The sequence below is a fragment of the Schistocerca serialis genome, chromosome 1 (genome assembly GCF_023864345.2).
Source record: "Schistocerca serialis cubense isolate TAMUIC-IGC-003099 chromosome 1, iqSchSeri2.2, whole genome shotgun sequence".
Lineage (NCBI taxonomy): Eukaryota > Metazoa > Arthropoda > Insecta > Orthoptera > Acrididae > Schistocerca > Schistocerca serialis.
Window position 1 is genome coordinate 1,133,037,106 of NC_064638.1, and position 22,286 is coordinate 1,133,059,391.

The following is a 22,286-nucleotide window of genomic DNA, read 5'->3' on the forward strand; positions in this document are numbered from 1 at the left end:
CCAAGCCTCGTGGGCAGACGAGGACATGTTTTTGTACCTTGGAAGATGATGATAATAAACATAGTTTTAACTGGCCCCCAGTCTTTCCCTATGACAGCTCAGGTTTCACTGTATCACAGTAAGAAATCCTCACAGCAGCAATAAAATACTACTATTCTTAGGCTGTTAACAGTTTGTCAAACACACATTGAAATAAAACTCAGTCAAATACTTTAAGATAATAAAGAGATCTCTAGATGGAAAGAATATAAATAAAATAAACTTATTTTTTTTTTTTAAAAAAAAAAAAAAAAGAACTGTAGCTGCATTCCTTCACAGAATTACTCAGAGATGTGGAAGCATATTTCATGTTAGGGACTTTGTGAATCATTAAGTTATAGGTATTTACTATTTTGATTTACACGACCACAGATGGTCAGGTTTTAGGCTTTGAATGGGTTGCTCGGTAGAGCACCCCGACTGAAAGCTTTGGTTCTGAAGGACTATCATGACAATGTAGAGTGTAGAGACTGAAAATTAACCAAATAAGCTAACAAATAAAAGAAGATTTTTTTAATTATAAAAACATTCACAAGTTCAACGTAACCATAAATCTCATTGTACAAGAATGTGGACACAGCAGTTTTCAATATCCTCAAGTAAACATCTACCATATTGTACTTCACATTCTTATGTGAAATCTAGAGATTTCCTGTATGATGTAACCAACAGGAGAAGAAAATTGATTTTTGAATCATGAAGTCTGCCCGATACTCTCATTACACTGGAATGCTATCAAACATCACAAAAAACTGTACCCTTATTATAATCAATGTGTTTTTTTTTCTTTCAAAGCCACTCAGTTCATTAAGAAGAGGGTACACACAGTAGTTTTGTGCTCTATTTACACTACTCCTTCTGTTTTCAAGAGTTAAAAAGTTTTAAAAAAGAAACACACATATTCTTGTCTTCATCAATTCAGTATTCAGAAACACACGGTATATTACAGAATAGCATCTCCACAACACAACTGTCCTCTCATGGTTCAGTCAGTCCCATGACTTCACTTTTTTATCACTACTTCGTAACACTTTGGAAGCTTACAAAACTTATTTGTTAAAATATTCCCAAAGTCACCCTTCCCTTAATGTCATTCAATATGAATAACAGTCTTAATAACCAATTAAATCATCTCTTCACTAAAATATCAACAGGAGAATGTTCCAAACTCTGAAAATTCTACTTCACAGCTCTGGTCCAACATTTAAACCTGTGGGGAAAAATGAAAACACAATTATAAATGCTACCACTGACAACAACATAATACTAATAACAAGACTTACAGCAAAAATATTTATTTCAGAACTAGATACTTCTGGCAGGTTTAACTTCAAAAGAGAAAGTGAAAGTGAACTTATAAATTAAAGCATAGTATTCATTCAGAAAAGTCTAATGTCTTCCAACTGGTTAAGATCTCCTAACCTAAATATGCATCGTGACTGACCACAACAGCAGAACAACACATAACATGTCAACACACATCAATTTTATAATAAAATTATTAAGCCAATAGTCTCAAAAGTTTGAACTGGAAAATTCAACGAACTGGAAAATTCGACCCCCCTCCTCCCTCCAGAATCAGTTTGTTACCTCTTTCCAGACAAAGGATGCAATCAGTCTATCTTCCTCATCCACAATTTGAGGCTGTTTACTAGTATGAGTCATCTCTCTCCTCTCAACAGCTACAGCATTTTCCGACTAGAGATATGAGAGACCTGGTGCAGCAAAACCAGTACAGATTCGGATACTATCTCAAATCTGAAAGTGCCATAGAAGTTGTAGAAACATTCTTCCATGGATTTCTCATTTGATGCAGGTAAAAATGTTGACGGTAAGAGATGTCCTTAGCTCATCAGAAAGAGTTCCATGCTGCACACAATACCACCTTTCTCCAATTTCATAACTTGTACTCTTTAAACACACTCTTCCATTAACAAGATTTTTCTTCAACAGTACTTAATTGCAACATACATCAGTGCATACACTCCAAAAGCCACTGTACAGGCCACAGCAGAGAGTACTTCAGACCAAAATTAACAAATTTTTCCCCTATTCCATTTATTTCTCCCCTACTCCATTTGTGGATTGAGCAAGGGAAAAAACATCTCTCTGTATGCCTCTGTATATGCTGTAATATCTCTTATTGTATTCTCATTGTCCCTGTGCGAGATGTACGATGATGGTGGCGAAATTATCTCACAGTCCTCCTCAAACAACAGTGCACTAAATTTGCCCAGCAATGATTTACAATAACATGGCCATTCTTTCTAATCCAAATTAGTGCTAAAGTTTACTGTTGTTATGCATACATTCTACATGTCCCTTATGCTTTACTTGTATTTCATGCTGGCAATTGTAGTAGACACCTTTAAATTTACAGCACTGTTCACAGTTTTGTTCCCACTTCCCCTGCTATTTTATGTTTTAACTCTTTTTCTTATACTACTTTATCTTTCTCATTTCATCTGCAATAACCAAAGTCTATTTCTAGTTTTAGAAGCCAATCTTCTAACAGATTCAGGAAACCTCTGTTCCACAACTTTGCTATTGCAACTGCCTACTTTCCAAAGGTCTTACTTTTTTCCAACCCCCCACCCCCACCCCACCCCCAATTTTCATATTTTTGTAACACTTTTACCTGGCTGGCACCATTAAACTCTCCCAATGTGCCTCACTCCAGCTGCACTGCAACACTGGAGAAAGAAGTGGCAGTACGAGTATGGGCTGTATTTGTGTGCTCTGATGGAGAATGAACATTTGGTACCTGACTGCAGCCACAAAAGGGCTTGGATGCTGTTAAACAGATATTCTATATAATGAGTGAGAGTATTTCCACATGTCACTGCTTGTCATGTAGATAAACTGAAATGAAATTATACTGTACAATGATAAACTTAACATGTCCATAGTCTGTGGACATCATTTTACAATATAATCTGTGTGTTACCATCAGTGATACCATTTATAAAAGCACCTTAATGTGGCTGTTTTACACACACACACACACACACACACACACACACACACACACACACACACACACACACACACATCAGTTTAAGTTATTTTCTCATTTACAGGTTATTTCATAATGACAGTAGGGAGATCTTTTTTGACTGTTACTGCCTCTTAGCTCACAAAAAATTCTGGCACAAAATTACCAAACAAAAAAATTAAAGACAAAATGGAATAAATATGCTAGTAATTCAAAATAACAACACAGTCACAATCAGTAATTAAATGGCTATGACTAAAAATATAATAAAAATACAGAACTTTAAATTTATAAGAATCAGTAAGTGTAACTTTTTGTTACCTGAAATAAATAAATTAGCATCCTAAAGATTCAGTCCTTATAATTGCTCTCTGTAGAGTGGGTTGACACCTTTTATTGGCAATGGGTGAGCTTCTGTATTGTAGACCCACTCATTAAGTGAAATCAAACTGTCATCACTGAACAGCAAGTACAGGTACTGAAACAAAAACACATCACACTGACAACACCTATGGCAATCATCACCTGGTGTAGTATCTTTTGTTGCAATTGACAGCAGTACACATTTGGAAGAAAATAAGGAACAGCTATGAACAACAGGTATTTCCTAACCAGTCTCTCAATCTGTAAGGCAATGACAATTAATATAGAATGATCAGTGAAAAACAATGACAGTGAAATACACACAACAGGATACATAAGATTATAACAAAGGCAAATTTTTACTTAGCAAAGATAATGTTACCACCATTTTTACACACAAATAGTTGCATTTACAATGAAACTTCTGAATAGAAAAATACTTGGATTGGAGGATGATAGTACCGGTAGTGATGGCATCAAATTACTACAATGTCATTGTGCAATCTTCAATATTGGAAAATGTATCAACAATTTGCTATTCTCAGTAGTTAAATATTATACTCCTAAGCTCTTCAGAAATGGCTAGACAGACAATACATCATGGACTCCTATGATGCCTGCAAAGAATCTGTGATAGTCTACCTTAAGCTCCTTGCAATGACACACACTGTTTCCAAATACTGCATAGGGGAAGGGTAGGCTTCGGGTAAGTCCGAAAGCAGTTTTCCTTTGGGGAGAGAGCTGGTGATTTTGCGGCAACAGGGCGATATCTGTGACTCGCAGGCAAGTCTTCCATGTGGTGATTTAAAGGCTTTGAATTATTGCTGTTGTTGTAATAACATCCCTTCCTTTTGCTTATTAAATGGGCCCTTCAAATCTCTTCCCAAGGCACTTAATTTATGCAAAGGGCCAAACCGACATTATTTCATTAGACCTCAAACTTCTTTCTTCATGTAAACGTTTCTGCTGTTAGCTGGGAGTTCTACTTATAACTCAAAGTTCAATATTTTTATTTTCTTTACTGGTTAAAATTAGGGCCCACACTTCATGACACACTATTTTGGTCACAGCTGCTGGTGCTGCTGCTCATTACATGGTTTCAGTTGTCTGAGACTGCAGTTGTGTGTGTGTGTGTGTGTGTGTGTGTCTTAATGTCTGAAAGCTTGAACTGTGAGAGTCTTTTTGTTGTGCCTATCTGCAACTCAGCGTCTCCGCTGTATGGCAAGTAGCAACTTTCCTTTTCAAAATATTGTTAAATTCCATCCTGGATTTTCCATTGTTTAAATCAGTATTTTGTATTTTCACAGCCTTGGAGAAATTAAGCACAAAGTAGCTACAAACTGAGGAATTACTATGAGCAAAATTTATAATAAGATCTCAAATTATGTAGAATTTGTATAATTTTTAAGTACCTTCAATGTTTCTGCTAGGAAGAAGCTTTGCTGCACATCATCCTTTGGAGGATCATCAAGGTAAACATTTTTAAGGCCTGTATAGCCACCAGGAACTCTGCAGTGTTTCTCCAGTGCCTAAATAAAACAACAAAGACACAAAATTACAACAATAAACCACATAATGCATTTCTTTGATACAAAACAGCATTAACATCTGTACGTGTGGTCGTTATTCTGGTGTCTTCTATTCGCAATATTCACTAATTATGATGATAACAGAAATTCGATTTTGGGATAATTTATTTGGAATCCATACAGAGTCATCACCAGGCAAATCTGGTCAAAATGTTTAAAAACTAATTGCTGATAGAAAAAAAATCACTAAATTACAAACAGGATCATAATACACGCACAATAGAAAAATCACAGTAAGGTGCAATATGTAACATTTATGGCTGGATCATTAGTGAGCAATACATTAATGATCAAGCCTCTTTTCAGCACATTAGAAACTGCCTTACCATCAGTTGAAATGCAGGCAAACCAGGGTAACCCGACAGCTGCATTTTGTCAGAGAATGAAGAGCTCTGTTAGGCAATGGCGTACTGCATTTCACATTTCATTAGTGTCACTAGCTTAACATTTTCCTCACATGGGTAACTGTCCTATATGAAGAATGGTAATGTGACTTCTAGAGTTATCCAGAAAGTGAAGTTATAAATTACAGAAAATATTCTTGAAGCACTATACAGTGCATAGCTATTCATAATGAAGTATATTTTAGGATTTTATTTCTTACTAACAAAACACAGATATACTCCAACATTGTATGTTTGTAGTAAACCGGGGACCTAGAAATGATGGAGAGACTTCGTCCTGCCATAGCCCTCAGTGGTTCACAACCCCACAACAGGCCACAGCAGTCCACCCACCCCACTGCCGCCTCACACCGAACCCAGGGTTACCGTGCGGTTTGGCCCCCAGTGGATCTCATATCCCCCCCGTAATGTCTCATACCAGATGAGTGTAACCCCAAATGTTTGGTAGAATAATTATGGTGTACATGTACATGGAAACTGTGATTGCACAGCAATTGCTGCTACGGTCTTAACTGAGGCGGAATAAGGGGAACCAGCCCACATTTGCCAAGGCAGATTGAAAACCGCCTGAAAAACCATCCACAGTCTGGTCGGCACACCGGACCTCGACTCTAATCCGCCAGACTGATTTGTGTCAGGGACCGGCACACCTTCCCGTTCGGGAAGCAGCACCTTAGACCGCACAACTAGCTGGGCAGGCACCTACTCCAACATTAATGAACAAACAAAGTTTCAAAATTATACTTCATGTAGAATCTCCATAAAAGCTTCAGTGGTGATGTCACTTATCAGTATGAAAACAGCAACACCATTAAAAGAATGGTTAATTTCTGAATTGCAATTTGTAAATTTGAATTACTGATGTGCAACATGTATTCCACTGACAGTTCAACAGATTGAGCTGCATTTGAATCCCTGAGATACAAAAGGACACAATCCTCCTTAAAAAGCCCATCTAACATGTAACAGATGATTTTTAAACTCAAGTGAGCTGCAAAATAGTGCAATTTAGAAGATTTAGCTCTAGAGAGACAAAATTTTCACTACTTCTCTTCACAAAAAAAAGGTGACAGTATCCATGGTGCAGGACAGGAGATGATGTACTTATTTGATGCTTTCAAGAGCACTACATTTATCAGTGCAAATAGGGACATAACTGGGGTTTACAGGACATCTACCAACAAAATAAAGTACCTTCAACCAGTCATCAGTGACTACTTTGAGAAAAAATGGAAAGATAGTTGAGTACATAAGTAACATTGTGACTGCATCAACAACAGCCAGCAACACAATGACCAAAGAATTGTTCTTTAAAACCTGTAAATCTCCTGTGTATGGGTCACACATGCCTGTCACAGTAAAGTAAAACTGATAGCAACAAAAGCAAGAGAGGTAATAAAATGAACACACAGAATACCTACTGCACAGAAGAGGTAGTTTCAGGCTGCTCTATATGGACACCTTTTGCATGTTAGCAGTTACAGCAGGCCAATATTTAACACTGCTTTCCTGATAATTACTACTGCTGGTAATGAAAACCAAATCTTCATGCACATTTTACAGAAAAATAGTGACAAAAGCGACTTCTCTCGAAGCAATGTCAACAGGATTTTAGCTGTTTTGCATGTCTTGTCTTCAGTTATTCAAGATATTGTATCTCAAAAGGAAAAGCACACTTTAGCCGCAAGACACTCTCTCACCACCACCTACTCCAGTCCAGTCACATGCATCAGCTATCCCATCAAAGCCAGGGTTACCTTTGAAACCAGTCGTGTGATATACAAGCTATACTGTGCTGTGTTCTATCTACATGGGCATGACAACTAACAAGCTGTCTGTCAGCATGAATGGCCACTGCTCTCCATCAAATCTCCTGACTGCACCTGTCTGTCCTCCCCTCTCTCCACCCCCTCCTTGTCTACACCCACGAGCAGCACTGTACCGACCCCCACTCCTACCCAATCTCTCCCCGCCCCAAATTGCTCCTTACCCCACCACCCAGATTGCTTCTCCTGTCATGTGCAGCTGCTCACAGTCTGCCTTCAACAGTCAGAGACAGTGTTGTGTGTGTGTGTGTGTGTGTGTGTGTGTGTGTGTGTGTGTGTGTTGGGAGGGGGGGGGGCATTTCGTTTGACAGTCTTTCTGTTGTGCCTATCTGCAACTCACCATCTCTAATATGGTCAGTACTGTTCTATCCTTTTCACAGTATTGACATTATTCCACGCTGTATTTTCAATTGTTTAATATTTACATAGCATTACTAGAAGACTTACTTTATCACTCATCCCTCTCAAACAGAAGGTTCCATTATTGAAATATGTTAGTTTTAGTGACAAGAAAAATCCACGAACAGGAGGGATGTAATCTAAGAGGGACAAAATGTCAGCCACTTTCTTCATTAGTGAGCCTGGGTTGTCATTTTAATTGAAGAGTAAGTATTTTACAAAACTTACTTTGCGTCATATGCCATGACATAACGTGTTACTGATGAATAAAGAAGATGGGTATGGCAAGTTTGGCGACACTCAGTGTCATTCGGCCTATTTCTTCCAGTGTATGGGCTACACCACTGGTCATCATTAAGAAGCAGACAGGTAAGCTTCACCTCTGCAGCAATTTCAGTGACACGATTCATGCACAGTCCATGATCTGTTGCCCCCTCTTTACGAGTTGCTCCCAAAATTATCTGGCAGCCACTACTTTTCCACTTCTCCAAGACCAATTTGTTGGAAGTGTACCACTTCTCCAAGACCAATTTGTTGGAAGTGTACCCCCAGCTCCCTCTGGATGAGGGCACTAGGCACCTTCTCATTGTCAGTACACCTTTTAGCCTATACCAACATCAACACTTGCCTTTGGCATGGCTAGTGCTCCCACAAGTTTTCAGTGTAATTCCCATAACAATATTATTTTTTTGGATTCTTCCACCAAAGACCACCTTAGCAAACTCCAATTGCTATTTTCTGTTTTGGAGTCTGTGGGTTTCAAGTGCAGTCTTCCAAACCTCAATTTTTTTAGCTAGGTTTTGAAGTTTCCAGCACAGAGGTCAAGACGTGTCACCACGTTGATGCAACTGCGGCTTTGTCATGGCTTTACTGGACACATCCACTGTTGCTCAGCCCCTGCACACATTTTTTTTAAAAAATGTGCCTTTTTTTGGTCCCCAGCTTGTGACCGAGCATTCACTACAAATGCCTCTGAGCACAATCTTGGTGTGGTTTTGATGCACAAATGTGTGGACAATTCTAAATGACCCATTGCTTATGCTTCTAGGACTTTAACTCCTGCTCAGCAGTGGTACTCTCAGATTGAAAAGGAGGCTTTAGTAATTGTGTTTGCCCTTGAGAAATTTCACATCTTCTTGTATGGTTCCAAGTTCTATTTAATCATGGATCACATGCCATTTGTTGCTCTTTTTCTTCACCTTCCATGCCAGACAAGGCAGTGCATCATTTGCTGCAGTGGGCTCTCTTCCTCTCCTGTTATTATTATCAAATCCATTACCAGCCGATGGCACAACACATCAATGGCGATGCCATATCTCGCCTTCCTCTCTTTTGTGCGGCCCAAGTGTCCAGAAAAATCCTTAGGCCATGCCTTGGATCCCTAGTGTAATTAATTCTCCATCCAGCACCAACTTTGTGTGTTTGACAGGGTTCTGTTTTTACCTATGAAGGACACTGCTCCCTGGGTTGTGATTCCCACTTTCTTACATCATAATGTACTGCAACTTCTGCTTGTCAGTCACTGGGGGACCTCTCACACTGAAGTTTTGGTCTGTCAGCATGTGTATTGGCCAGGCTTAGATGGGGATGTTACATGGTTTATCACTCCTTGTATTCACCGTGTTCAGCAAATGGCATCCCCACGGGTACCTTTTTACCCTGTTGTCGATGCAGCAGCAGCTGTGAGATGTCTACAAGTCTATTTTGCTGGGCCCTTCCTAAATCAGTATTGGGTCTTGTAGTGGACACCTATTCTGAGTCTCCCTACATGGCACATTGCCCATCCACATCTGTGGCAGCCAGTACTTCAGCCCCCTCTAGGCTTTTAGCAATTGAGGGTCTTCTGTATACCACAGGTACTGACGATGGCCCCCTGTTTGTTTCTCGATAATTTGCATCTTTTTGTCGGGTTAGTGCACAGCTCCCCCCCGTTTCATCCTCAATCTAATGGTGAGGCCAAACTCGTGGTTCGGACATTTAAAACTCTGAAGCGGAAGCATGTATTTGGCAGGACCCCTGAAGCTGCTTTAGACCGATTTTTGAGTTCGTACAGTTTCACGCTGGTGGGGGATAAGAGCCCGGTGGAACTGCTACGTAAAAGCCAACCACAGACCATCCTCTACATTTTGCATCTGACACTGCATCCACTAACATTGCTGGCTCCACAACAGCTCCAACCAGGTGGCGTGTCTGGGCTCACGGTTTCAGCTGCAGGCCGAAATGGGTTTCAGCTGTTATCGAGCATCACTGGGGCTGGCACCCCTCCTGACGGGCAGACATCCCGTTACTTTGACGAGCTGCAGCCATGCACTGTGGGGGAGCCCACTGCCTCTGCCACTACCGATACCTGTTCCTTATCACAGTCAGTCTCATTCGTGCTGCAGCAGGGATCACTGCCCAGCAGATAGCTGTTTGGGATCCTTGCCCCTGCCCTCACTCAATTGCCATTGCTGGTGCAGCCATCGCTGCACCTAACACTGCAGCTGCCACCGCCACTGCCACCGCCTACACGTGCGGCGGTCATTTCCGACGCCTCTGCTGACACCTCCGGCACCAACCACTGACCTTGACAAGGATATCACTATGGAGATGCCGTCCCCAGTCCTGCTCTATGGCCTCTCATGGTAGGGGGGGGGAGGGGGGGGGGGCAGTGCACAATACTGCCCCCTCATCACTTCCACTCCTCCTCGGCGGTGCCCGCCCGCTACATGCTGCAGCAGCCACTGTCGTTGGGCAATGAAATTTTTATCTGCACCATCATTGGTGTTTTCTGTGACTAGTAATCACAGTGTCTTGTGAGACCAGTGCTTTGTTTTTCTTCACTGTACCGGTGTTTTTTTGATACCAGTCTGCTTTTTCAGTACCAGAACAGCTTTTGGTGTACCATATATTTTTCCGTGCTTAGTGTTTTTATATAAGTAAAAGGGAGGAGTAATGTACCTTCACCACGTGATTTGAGGGATCGTACATCCATACAGTTCACAAGCCCACTTATAAAGGCCATCTAAGTCTGTCCCCTGGTGTGCTCTGGTGAGCCGCCAAAGAAACAGTATTATTTGAGTGATCACAAATGAGTGTTCAGCAAGTTCTGTAATCTGTATTACTGTTGTCCATTCAATGTGTTCAGTGCTATGTGCAACCTGTACTTCATTGTATCTTACATTGGCTCTAGAAAGTACTCTGTTCTTTAAATCATGTTTGTTCTTGCTATAACACTATACAATAGTATAATATAATATAATGTGTATAATAAAGCCGAAGGTTAGAGATAACCTCAGAGGCAATGGAAGTGCTGAAAAACAATTACTATGAACTACAAAAACTCCAGACAAAATATGGTGACATTACCAAAGTAGAAAAAATTAAGTACTATGAAAAACAGTTTGGACAAAGAGCCATGAATAAGGAAACTTTAAACAGTCTACCAAACATAATTAATCTGCAACCAAGATCAGCTGCTGAAGAACATCTATGTATGCTGTTACGCAACAGTTCTATAACCAGTAGTTTTGTATGCAGTCAAAACTTTGTACCCTGGGCACATATGACCTCAGTCGTTTTTGCGCCCTAAAACAACAGAAATAAAACCTTGTTCCTAAGTGGTGGTGAACGATCTCTTGGAGAGTTGGAAAAAAAAAGTGGTGCTACATCATTAGAGGACTATTGGAATTATTCAGTTATAAGAATGTTGTTCATCAAAAGAAAGTCATAGACAGAAGTTTATAGAAAAGTAGAGAACCTCACAAGTACAATCCATAAAAGACTAGCACTATTTAATAGGACATTTGATTTTTTTGACACAAAAACCAAAACTGCAGGGCCCTGGTTCACAAGTACCATAGAAGATCTTCAAACATCTGCAGTTACGTCTGAAGACATTTCCGAGAGATATCTTCTCCACAAAAGTGTAGTGACAAGTAGAATAAATTAAGAACAATCAAAAGTAAGATCCAGTCCCCCTGGAAGGAGGAGAGCAAACAAAGCCCCAAGAAAGAATTAAGTAATCTGGGGAGCAGGAGTGAGCAAAGCCCACAGAGTCAGCTCCTGTGAATCACCAATAATAATAATAATAATACAAACATAGCAACAACAAATGTTCTTCAATAATTTTTCACTAATAAAAAACTAAATTATGAGTACTGTAAAAAGTGAAATCTATATACCTGTACAGCTTCCCAGCCCCATTCCCTGTACTTCTGATCCTTGGTCAGTCGCCACATGATGAAGTATGATTCAATGACTTCTGGCCTCAAGATGTAATACTTTTCATTACTCTTCAGTGCTTTTGCTTCAATAGCCTCAGTGAAGCGGAAAGCTTCCGGGCCGAGCTTCGCAGCAGTCCTGTCATAAGACTCGTGACAGGTTCTAGTAACACCCTCGGCAATTTCCATGTATCTTTCTGACATATCATTTTTAAGAGTGTGGGCAGCCAAACCAAACATACCACCTGTAACAGATAGTGGCACATTTAATTGCTTACATATGAGGGCAACAAAAATTAAAACAACTGCCAAGATCTGTCAAGAAAACATAAAAAGATGCACTACTTGGCAATACTGACCTGAGAAGCAACCAAGATGATCCATTTTGTGTTCCAAGCGATCAAATTTTAGGTCCGAGATATATGTAAGGCCACCAGGGGATACACGGACCATGTGCTGGATGATGGCATGCATAGCATCGTCATACATCTGGCGTGCCTCCTGGTCTTCGCGGCCCGACTGCAGCCAAGCCTTCAGCAGATACTCATAAAAGCTGTCACCCAAGCCACCAATGGACATGTGATCTGCAATGGATGTTGTTTTTCCTATTTAGACCTATACATTATTCACACATGAATCACAGTTAAAATTCTTTACATTTTCCTAAGCACATCATTAAACACTTTACTAACGAATTGATCACTGAATCAAATCTTTACTATCACATTAAATGCCTCATACACTGAAAGACTGTGACATAGGTGCAAGATTCTTCACACACCAATGAAACTAATCTAAGGTTGTAATGTATATGGTTGACCTACGAAGTTTTCTGGGGCATATCAATATAGTATCATCATCCTGGGTTTCTTGCCGTATAAGATTGAACTGTCTGTGTGACATTTTGGAAAGGCCACTTCTCTTTCCATTTTCTGACAAAGTGCCAGTCCACCTCATTATATAATATCTGCAGATGGCATTTAATTCTCACAAAGGCCACTCCACAACAGTTTAATAGCACCCTGGTCAACTGTTTACGTAGCTGGCAACTCACTTCCACCATCCACTTCTACTCTACTCATGTGGTCTGCTACAGGCAAATTTCTTACCTCAATTAACAAGATTCATCGGTACTCCTTGGTCAGTGCACTTTTATTTTCCTGCCCAACTCTTTTGTTGCCTTTATGTTCCGTGCAATGTTGGGGTACATACCATTGCGTTTGTCTGATGGATGATCTCCCACATTGGTACAAAATGTAATAGACCCTATGTGTACGAAATCTGTGATTATCTTCCACACTATCCCACAAGTTTCTTATTTTCATGGTGGTAGAAATATGGGGCTTAATATCTTTCTCAGAAAGAGCTTGACTGGTTCTCACAGAAGCTGCAAAAACATAAAGCACGAACACAATCTTCTCTTCTCTTTCATTGTTTCCTCTTTCTTTGTTCTTGTTGTTGCACCTGTGTGCCCTGGTGTCTTCGTAAGTACAGGTACTTCATTTCTGTAGCTGTTAGAAGCAGAAGTGCTTTCAAGTGATCTAGCTCCATTGGTAGGTTGCTCTCATTACATGGTCTTTGCTCTATGTACCTGAATTGTCAGAGAGGAGTATCCCAGTCCTTTATGATGCCAGTTAGTCACTGGAAGGTACAGGTGCATGTGCGTCAGTTTCCTCTATGTCCCAGAGCATGCAGGTTTCTCCTGCACGTGAACATCAAGAAATGGGAGACAGTTCTCCTCAAACTCTATGATAAATTTAATGTATTGATGAATCTTATTGAGGTGGTCAAGGAATTAATTTATGGAGTCCCTCCCATATTGCCAATTCATGAATGTGTTTTGGATGTATATGCAGCAATGCTTAGGTAGCCGAGGCACTGTCTGTGGGGCAATCTCTTCAAATTTTCGATCAGTTATCATGACCAACTTTTACTCAGAAGTAGTTTACTTGATGAGCTGCTGCCATTCACACCATAAGCAAGATATATAACAAATATATGAAAGTCGAACGGTGAAAAGTCCAGAGTTTATGGTGGATGCAGGAGCACCTCTCACCCAAATTTGCAGATTTTTCTTACGAACAGGAGCAGCAGCATGGGGGTGAGCATAGTAATGAAGCAGTTTGACACCGTTAATATTAATGCTGTGGTGTTTGTCATGAAAGGCACAACACAACTTAACTAAAGTTTTAATGTAGGCTGCAGCAGTGACAGTGATCCCATGTTCAGTAAGTCTGCCAACAACACACCATGAATATCCCAGAACACTGTCACAACCACTTTCCTAGCAGACAATCACTTTGAATCTCTTTCGTAGTGTGGAACCAGCATGTTTCCACTCCATAGAGGTCTGCTTGGCTTCAGGCATGCATTGGTAGCCCCCAACTCATCAGTAATGATGATTCCTTTCAGAAAGTGATGCTATTCTGTGGAATAATTCGTTAAGTGATCCAAGCTTGGCATCAGTTGCTCGTCATAGAAGTTTGTCTGTCAGGTTCTTCAGCACCCAGCAAGCACGAACTTTACAAAATTTCCCAGCAAGCACGAACTTTACAAAATTTCAACGTGTCATGAACAATATTGCACACTGCACCATAGGAAATGATGAACTGCTGTGATAAGTTTTGCAGTTGCACACACCAGTTGTTCAAAATTGCTACTTCAATGGCTCCGAGATTCTGCAGGGTTGCAGCTGTTACCAGTCACCTGGAGAGTGGCAAATCACTAAGGTTCACAGGGCCATCTTTGGGATATTCCTGTAGTCCATATACACATCCCCATACACACCACACATGCCCCTGTGAATTTCACTTTTTTATGCCCTTTGGCTCACAAACGTCAAAGTATGCTTTGCTCCTCTTCACAAATTGATGACAGTAACATGTATGTCAAGTTTGTTTCATAGTTCAGGCTTCCCTCATTATAGCTGCAAATGAAAACAAAATACCCTCTGTGGCACAAACTTAAAACTATATCATCATGAAATTTCAACATTTTAGCTGTAATACTGGGGGTGGCGTGCCTCAACGATACAGATACAGATACAGATACAGATAGCCGTACCATAGGTGCAACCACAACGGAGGGGTATCTGTTGAGAGGCCAGACAAACGTGTGGTTCCTGAAGAGGGGCAGCAGCCTTTTCAGTAGTTGCAGGGGCAACAGTCTGGATGATTGACTGATCTGGCCTTGTAACACTAACCAAAATGGCCTTGCTGTGCTGGTACTGCGAACGGCTGAAAGCAAGGGGAAACTACAGCCGTAATTTTTCCCGAGGGTATGCAGCTTTACTGTATGGTTAAATGATGATGGCGTCCTCTTGGGTAAAATATTCCGGAGGTAAAACAGTCTCCCATTCGGATCTCCGGGCGGGGACTACTCAGGACGACGACGTTATCAGGAGAAAGAAAACTGGCATTCTACGGATCGGAGCGTGGAATGTCAGATCCCTTAATCGGGCAGGTAGGTTAGAAAATTTAAAAAGGGAAATGGATAGGTTAAAGTTAGATATAGTGGGAATTAGTGAAGTTCGGTGGCAGGAGGAACAAGACTTTTGGTCAGGTGAATACAGGGTTATAAATACAAAATCAAATAGGGGTAATGCAGGAGTAGGTTTAATAAAGAATAAAAAAATAGGAGTGCGGTTAAGCTACTACCAACAGCATAGTGAACGCATTATTGTGGCCAAGATAGACACGAAACCCACGCCTACTACAGTAGTACAAGTTTATATGCCAACTAGCTCTGCAGATGAAGAAATTGATGAAATGTGTGATGAGATAAAAGAAATTATTCAGGTAGTGAAGGGACACGAAAACTTAATAGTCATGGGTGACTGGAATTCGAGAGTAGGAAAAGGGAGAGAAGGGGCTAAGAAATGAAAGAGGGAGCTGTCTGGTAGAATTTTGCACAGAGCATAACTTAATCATAGCTAACACTTGGTTCAAGAATCATAAAAGAAGGTTGTATACTTGGAAGAACCCTGGAGATACTAAAAGGTATCAGATAGATTATATAACGGTAAGACAGAGATTTAGGAACCAGGTTTTAAATTGTAGGACATTTCCAGGGGCAGATGTGGACTCTGACCACAATCTATTGGTTATGAACTGTAGCTTCAAACTGAAAAAATTGCAAAAATGTGGGAATTTAAGGAGATGGGACCTGGATAAACTGACTAAACCAGAGGTTGTACAGAGTTTCAGGGACAGTATAAGGGAACAATCGACAGGAATGGGGGAAAGAAATACAGTAGACGAAGAATGGGTAGCTCTGAGGGATGAAGTAGTGAAGGCAGCAGACGATCAAGTAGGTAAAAAGACGAGGGCTAGTAGAAATCCTTGGGTAAGAGAAGAAATATTGAATTTAATTGATGAAAGGAGAAAATATAAAAATGCAGTAAATGAAGCAGGCAAAAAGGAATACAAATGTCTCAAAAATGAGATTGACAGGAAGTGCAAAATGGCTAAGCAGGCATGGCTAGAGGACAAATGTAAGGATGTAGAGCCTTATCTCACTAGGGTAAGATAGATACAGCCTACAGGAAAATTAAAGAGATCTTTGGAGAAAAGAGAGCCACTTGTATGAATATCAAGAGCTCAGATGGAAACCCAGTTCTAAGCAAAGAGGGGAAAGCAGAAAGGTGGAAGGAGTATACAGAGGGTCTATACAAGGGCAATGTACTTGAGGACAATATTATGGAAATGGAAGAGGACGTAGATGAAGATGAAATGGGAGATAACATACTGCGTGAAGAGTTTGACAGAGCACTGAAAGACCTGAGTCGAAACAAGGCCCCGGGAGTAGACAACATTCCATTAGAACTACTGACGGCCTTGGGAGAGCCAGTCCTGACAAAACTCTACCATCTGGTCAGCAAGATGTACGAGACAGGTGAAATACCCTCAGACTTCAAGAAGAATATAATAATTCCAATCCCAAAGAAAGCAGGTGTTGACAGATGTGAAAATTACAGAACTATCAGTTTAAAGTCACAGCTGCAAAATACTAACGCGAATTATTTACGGACGAATGGAAAAACTGGTAGAAGCCGACCTCAGGGAAGATCAGTTTGGATTCCGTAGAAATGTTGGAACACGTGAGGCAATACTGACCTTACGACTTATCTTAGAAGAAAGATTAAGGAAAGGCAAACCTAAGTTTTTAGCATTTGTAGACTTAGAGAAAGCTTTTGACAATGTTGACTGGAATACTCTCTTTCAAATTCTAAAGGTGGCAGGGGTAAAATATAGGGAGCGAAAGGCTATTTACAATTTGTACAGAAATCAGATGGCAGTTATAAGAGTCGAGGGACATGAAAGGGAAGCAGTGATTGGGAAGGGAGTGAGACAGGGTTGTAGCCTCTCCCCGATATTATTCAATCTGTATATTGAGCAAGCAGTAAAGGAAACAAAAGAAAAATTCGGAGTAGGTATTAAAATCCAGGCAGAAGAAATAAAAGCTTTGAGGTTTGCTGATGACATTGTAATTCTGTCAGAGACAGCAAAGGACTTGGACGAGCAGTTGAACGGAATGGATAGTGTCTTGAAAGGAGGATATACGATGAACATCAACAAAAGCAAAACGAGGATAATGGAATGTAGTCAAATTAAATCGGGTGATGCTGAGGGAATTAGATGAGGAAATGAGACACTTAAAGTAGTAAAGGAGTTTTGCTATTTGGGGAGCAAAATAACTTATGATGGTCGAATTAGAGAGGATATAAAATGTAGACTGGCAATGGCAAGGAAAGCGTTTCTGAAGAAGAGAAATTTGTTAACATCGAGTATAGATTTAAGTGTCAGGAAGTCGTTTCTGAAAGTATTTGTATGGAGTGTAGCCATGTATGGAAGTGAAACATGGACGATAAATAGTTTGGACAAGAAGAGAATAGAAGCTTTTGAAATGTGGTGCTACAGAAGAATGTTGAAGATTAGGTGGGTAGATCACGTAACTAATGAGGAGGTATTGAATAGGATTGGGGAGAAGAGAAGTTTGTGGCACAACTTGACTAGAAGAAGGGATCGGTTGGCAGGACATGTCCTGAGGCATCAAGGGATCACAAATTTAGCATTGGAGGGCAGTGTGGAGGGTAAAAATCGTAGAGGGAGACCAAGAGATGAATACACTAAGCTGATTCAGAAGGATGTAGGTTGCAGTAGGTACTGGGAGATGAAGGAGCTTGCACAGGATAGATTAGCATGGAGAGCTGCATCAAACCAGTCTCAGGACTGAAGACCATAACAACATCAACAACAACAACAACAACTGGGGGTGAAAAAAATTATTGTGCATTTTGATCCTCCCTCGTATATAGGCAATTAATCTATCCCAGCAATCAAGAATCTCAAAAATTTTTGCCTGTTATCAACACTGACACTGGTAAGATGTCAGTCCCAGAAATTCCAAGACTTTTGAGTAAGTTTTAATTTTAAGTCTGAAGTAGGATAAGAAGCGGGGCAAAAGAGAAAAATAGAAATCAATACTTTTTTCGTTTGTATAATTACAAATTAATACTTTTAGGATTTTTTTCCCTTTACTTGTTCTGTTAAAACTTGTTTCCTAACAAAATTTCACAATTCCAGCTCAACAGGAAATACCCTACAGGGTTTGAGTAAGTTTGCAAGTATCAAAATTTGTGACATAAATGGCCATATCTGTTAATTGCACTAATTTAGAAGTTTAACTGCTTTACACCACTACGAGATCACAAACCTTAGTATGTGACATAAATTTAAAGTAGATGTGCCTACTTATTCCTGAGGAAAGGTATTTTTAACAGTCAACCAGACAACTGAGGTACAGAATCCTAAAAATTGTGAATGTGTTAAAAATACTGTATATGCACACTGCATTCTCATTCTCATTATGTTCCTTCATTCCTCGAATTATTTATCATATCAAAGAAAGAATTAAAACGCCAAGTAACAGCAAGAATTTTCAGATAGTTTATAATGTGCTACATATTCGTGTTCGTATGTGGGACAACAGTTGCTAGAAACAGCAATTGCTCAGATTAATCATAGTAGAGAAACAAACTAGCTGACTTTTAATTCATTCCAGAGATTACCTTTTGCAATAATTTACAAATTATTTTTCACTATTTGTCATGTGCCACCAGATAAAACAATCAACTATAATATCTGCTATTTTTCCTGCTGAATACATATGCGCATTATAATTGGGGGTGTCTGAAAAAGTGAAGTTTACTAAAAAGTGTATTATGCAAATGTCTATTTGCATGATACACTTTTGAATGTTGTTCACTTCTCCAGATTTTTTATGAAGTTCAAATGGCTGGATAGAATTCTAAAAAGATGAGTCTCACCTCTTCCCCCTTCCCTTCCCAGGTTATCAAATACACAATATATTTACATACTGTATTCTGCAAGGAAACTGATAAAATTAGATAAATTAGGGTGCATGCATGTGTGTATGAGTAACTGCTTTTTGTGCACTCCATGCTTCAGAGTAGTGAGAGGCAGGATAAGTGGGTCTGTATTAGTTCAAGTTACATTGTGCAACACACCTTACTGTAGCTTATGTAACAAATGTGGGATTAATGCCTATCTTCCTAATACCGATTTTTATTCAACAATATTATCAAAAGGGAAGTTGCTACTCATTATATAGCGGAGATGCTGGGTTGCAGATAAGCACAACAAAAAGACTGTCACAGTATAAGCAACAAGACTCTTGTTGAAAATAGATGAGTATCTGTTTATATGGGCCAAAGTGGGGAACAATAATTGTAAAATAAAGCCAAAGTGGGCTCTTGCAAGCCCCCCCCCCCCCCCCACACACACACACGCACAGACTGCACAGTCTCTGGCACCTGAAGCGAGAAGCGACACTTACTTGAGTGTGGCTTCAGCTGCCAGAGGTGAGTAACATCTTTCCTTTTTATAATATTTTTATATTCCATCCTGGATTTTCCACTATCACATTTTCATTCAGCAGTCTCTCATTTTTCCTGGATTATTATGAGCAAATTTTGGAATCTTTATTTCAATAATGCTGCAGCCTACTCCTTTCCAAGTGACTCTAGTTGAAGTATTGAGATCATTGCTTGCCACATATTTTGTTGTTTCTTTTCTCCTTGATTTCTCTCTCTCTTAGACAATGTGTGTGTGTGTGTGTGTGTGTGTGTGTGTGTGTGTGTCGCACTATCCACAAATAAAAATTTCACAACCATTATATTTGAAAAATCTGTATCACATAAAACAACAAATGCCTCTTAATTTATCTTACATATTCCTTACATTACAGTAAATTTACTTCTGATTTTTATTTTAACAGTATCATAACGCATCAGAGTATGTTAAGACTTTCCACTTCAAATCTTCTAAATGGATATAAATATTTTGCATAAACATTTTTCTATCAATAAAAATATTTTAGTTTTGCATTAAATCATTCCTCTTATATGTAACTGTGTTTTTGGCAGCTTGATAAACCTATTAAACTACCATATTATATGGCTTCAACATGTAATTTATTTTTTGTTTTATTATCTGTTGAAAGTAGTTGTATTCTGTCATGGTATTGTGATTATGTACAGCACTGCATTTATTTTCCTCAGTTTGCTGACACACAAAACCTGACTCAAAAAGATGCAAAGAATACATTGATAATTATTTTTGCTGCACAAATGCTTCATGACAAATTTCTCTATAGCCTACTCCATGTATTAGTTCCTTTTCTTCTTTTCTGTAACACCAATATTTTGTTTAAGTGTAAAGCTGCTACATAACCACACAATTCAGACCCATAGTTAGAAAAAGAATAAACTGTACCCCAACAAACAATTCTTAACTTTGCTTAGATACACACTTTAACAATCAGTTATTGAGAGAGACGCTACTATTTATTTTCACATATAAAAGTAATGTAGTTTACACAGTAACAGCATTCATTCACAGACAAACTATGAAATTTCCAGGCACCAATTTCTCTTACTATAATAGAACACGTATTGTTTATACTAGTGGAGTGGAACTAATTGTTTCACTTTTAATAACTAAGATTTAATGATATTCCCATTGACTACCTACCTGATCATTGAAATATTTAGTCATTTCAGTTACACATCAGTAGTAGAAGATTCCAGAGCTTTTCATATTCTGCAATATAATACAAGGGCCAATCACATACAAATGGGGTTTTATTTTTTATTTAAATTCATTTATTGAAAAACTCCAGGCAGTTATAATTTATTTTTCCACATAGTCTCCTGCTTTGGAAATGCATTTGTTCCAGCGAATGGGCAGTTTTTTGATGCCCTCATCATAAAAAGAACTGGGTTGCGCATGGAGTCTCCCACACTCTCATCATCTTCAACTCGTCGCTCTACTAGAGCTTCTTTAAGTGGTCCGAATAAATGTAAATCACAGGGCGATAAGTCCGGGCTGTAAGGAGGCTGATCAAGTGTAGTCCAGTACATTTCCTGTAGCTTGGAGACAGTATGGGGTTGCACACTGTCGTGGGGGTGGATGACCTGTTGAATCGAGTGGTCTCGTCTTTTGTAGTGATGTGCAACTCTCACCTTGTTCAACAGTTCACCGTAGTAAGCAGCACTGATTGTGCGCTGCTCATGCAAAAAATCAATCAGCAAAATGCCTCACTGATAAAAAAAAACAGTTGAAAGAACCTTGCCAGCTGACAGTTGAGTCTTGGCTTTCACTGGCGCTGCCTCCCCTTTTCTCCACCACTCCTTACTGACTTGTTTGGGTTCTGGAATGTAGTGGTGAACCCATGTTTCATCGCAGGTGACAATCCGACTCAAAAATCCATCACCTTCTTCTGCAAACCTTGCTGTAAGCCTCCGACAGATCTCCAAACGTCTCAGCTTCAGATTTTCGGGCAAAAGTTTAGGGACCCATCTGGAACTCACTTTACAGAATTGTAGGTCATTTGTGACGATTGCTTGACAGCTCCCATAACTGATTCCCACTTTTTGTGCAATTTCTGATACTCTCACCTGTCGATCATTGTCAATAATGTCTTTAACCGCATGAATGTTTTTGTCTGTAATGCCGGTCCGAGGATGACGATTGTGTTGCTGATTTTCCACTGTTCTTGTCCTTCCTTGAACTTTTTATGCCAGGCAAACACACACGTCCTTGATAATGTTTTATCACCAAACTGTGCAGCCAATCTTTGGCAAATTTCTGCCACTGTAACCCCTTCGCGAGCAAGAAATTTGATAATTATGAATTGTATAATGGAGGGGTGCACCTGTTGCTCAGACATCATGAGCGATACTGACAAAATGGCAGGAAGTATCTAACAACACGCTCTTCTCACTTCTAACTGTCCTGCCTAAGCATTGCAGAAGTGTGGGGTCAGTCCTACCAACTTTTGATGTTCAGGAACAAAAATTTCATTTATATTTGATCCCCCCTCGTAATAGTGAGTTGTCTTCTGTATAGCTTACTGTGCAGGAATTAAGGGGTTGTGACATGTTGTTA

General features: G+C 39.7%; 1 protein-coding gene across 1 annotated transcript in view; it reads right to left on the bottom strand.

Annotated features, from left to right (window-relative positions):
- Nucleotides 1–282: 282 nt before the first annotated feature.
- The window catches only part of LOC126417204 (mannosyl-oligosaccharide alpha-1,2-mannosidase IA-like), a 66,015-nt gene continuing 44,011 nt past the window's right edge, over nucleotides 283–22,286 (bottom strand). Inside the window, exons 5-9 of the mRNA XM_050085102.1 lie at nucleotides 12,177–12,401; nucleotides 11,779–12,062; nucleotides 4,810–4,926; nucleotides 3,356–3,512; nucleotides 283–1,249 (exon numbers count right to left, since the gene is read on the bottom strand). Coding sequence (XP_049941059.1) covers nucleotides 3,393–3,512; nucleotides 4,810–4,926; nucleotides 11,779–12,062; nucleotides 12,177–12,401 — 746 coding nt within the window. The 3' untranslated portion in view covers nucleotides 283–1,249; nucleotides 3,356–3,392. The remainder of the gene's footprint in view (nucleotides 1,250–3,355; nucleotides 3,513–4,809; nucleotides 4,927–11,778; nucleotides 12,063–12,176; nucleotides 12,402–22,286) is intronic.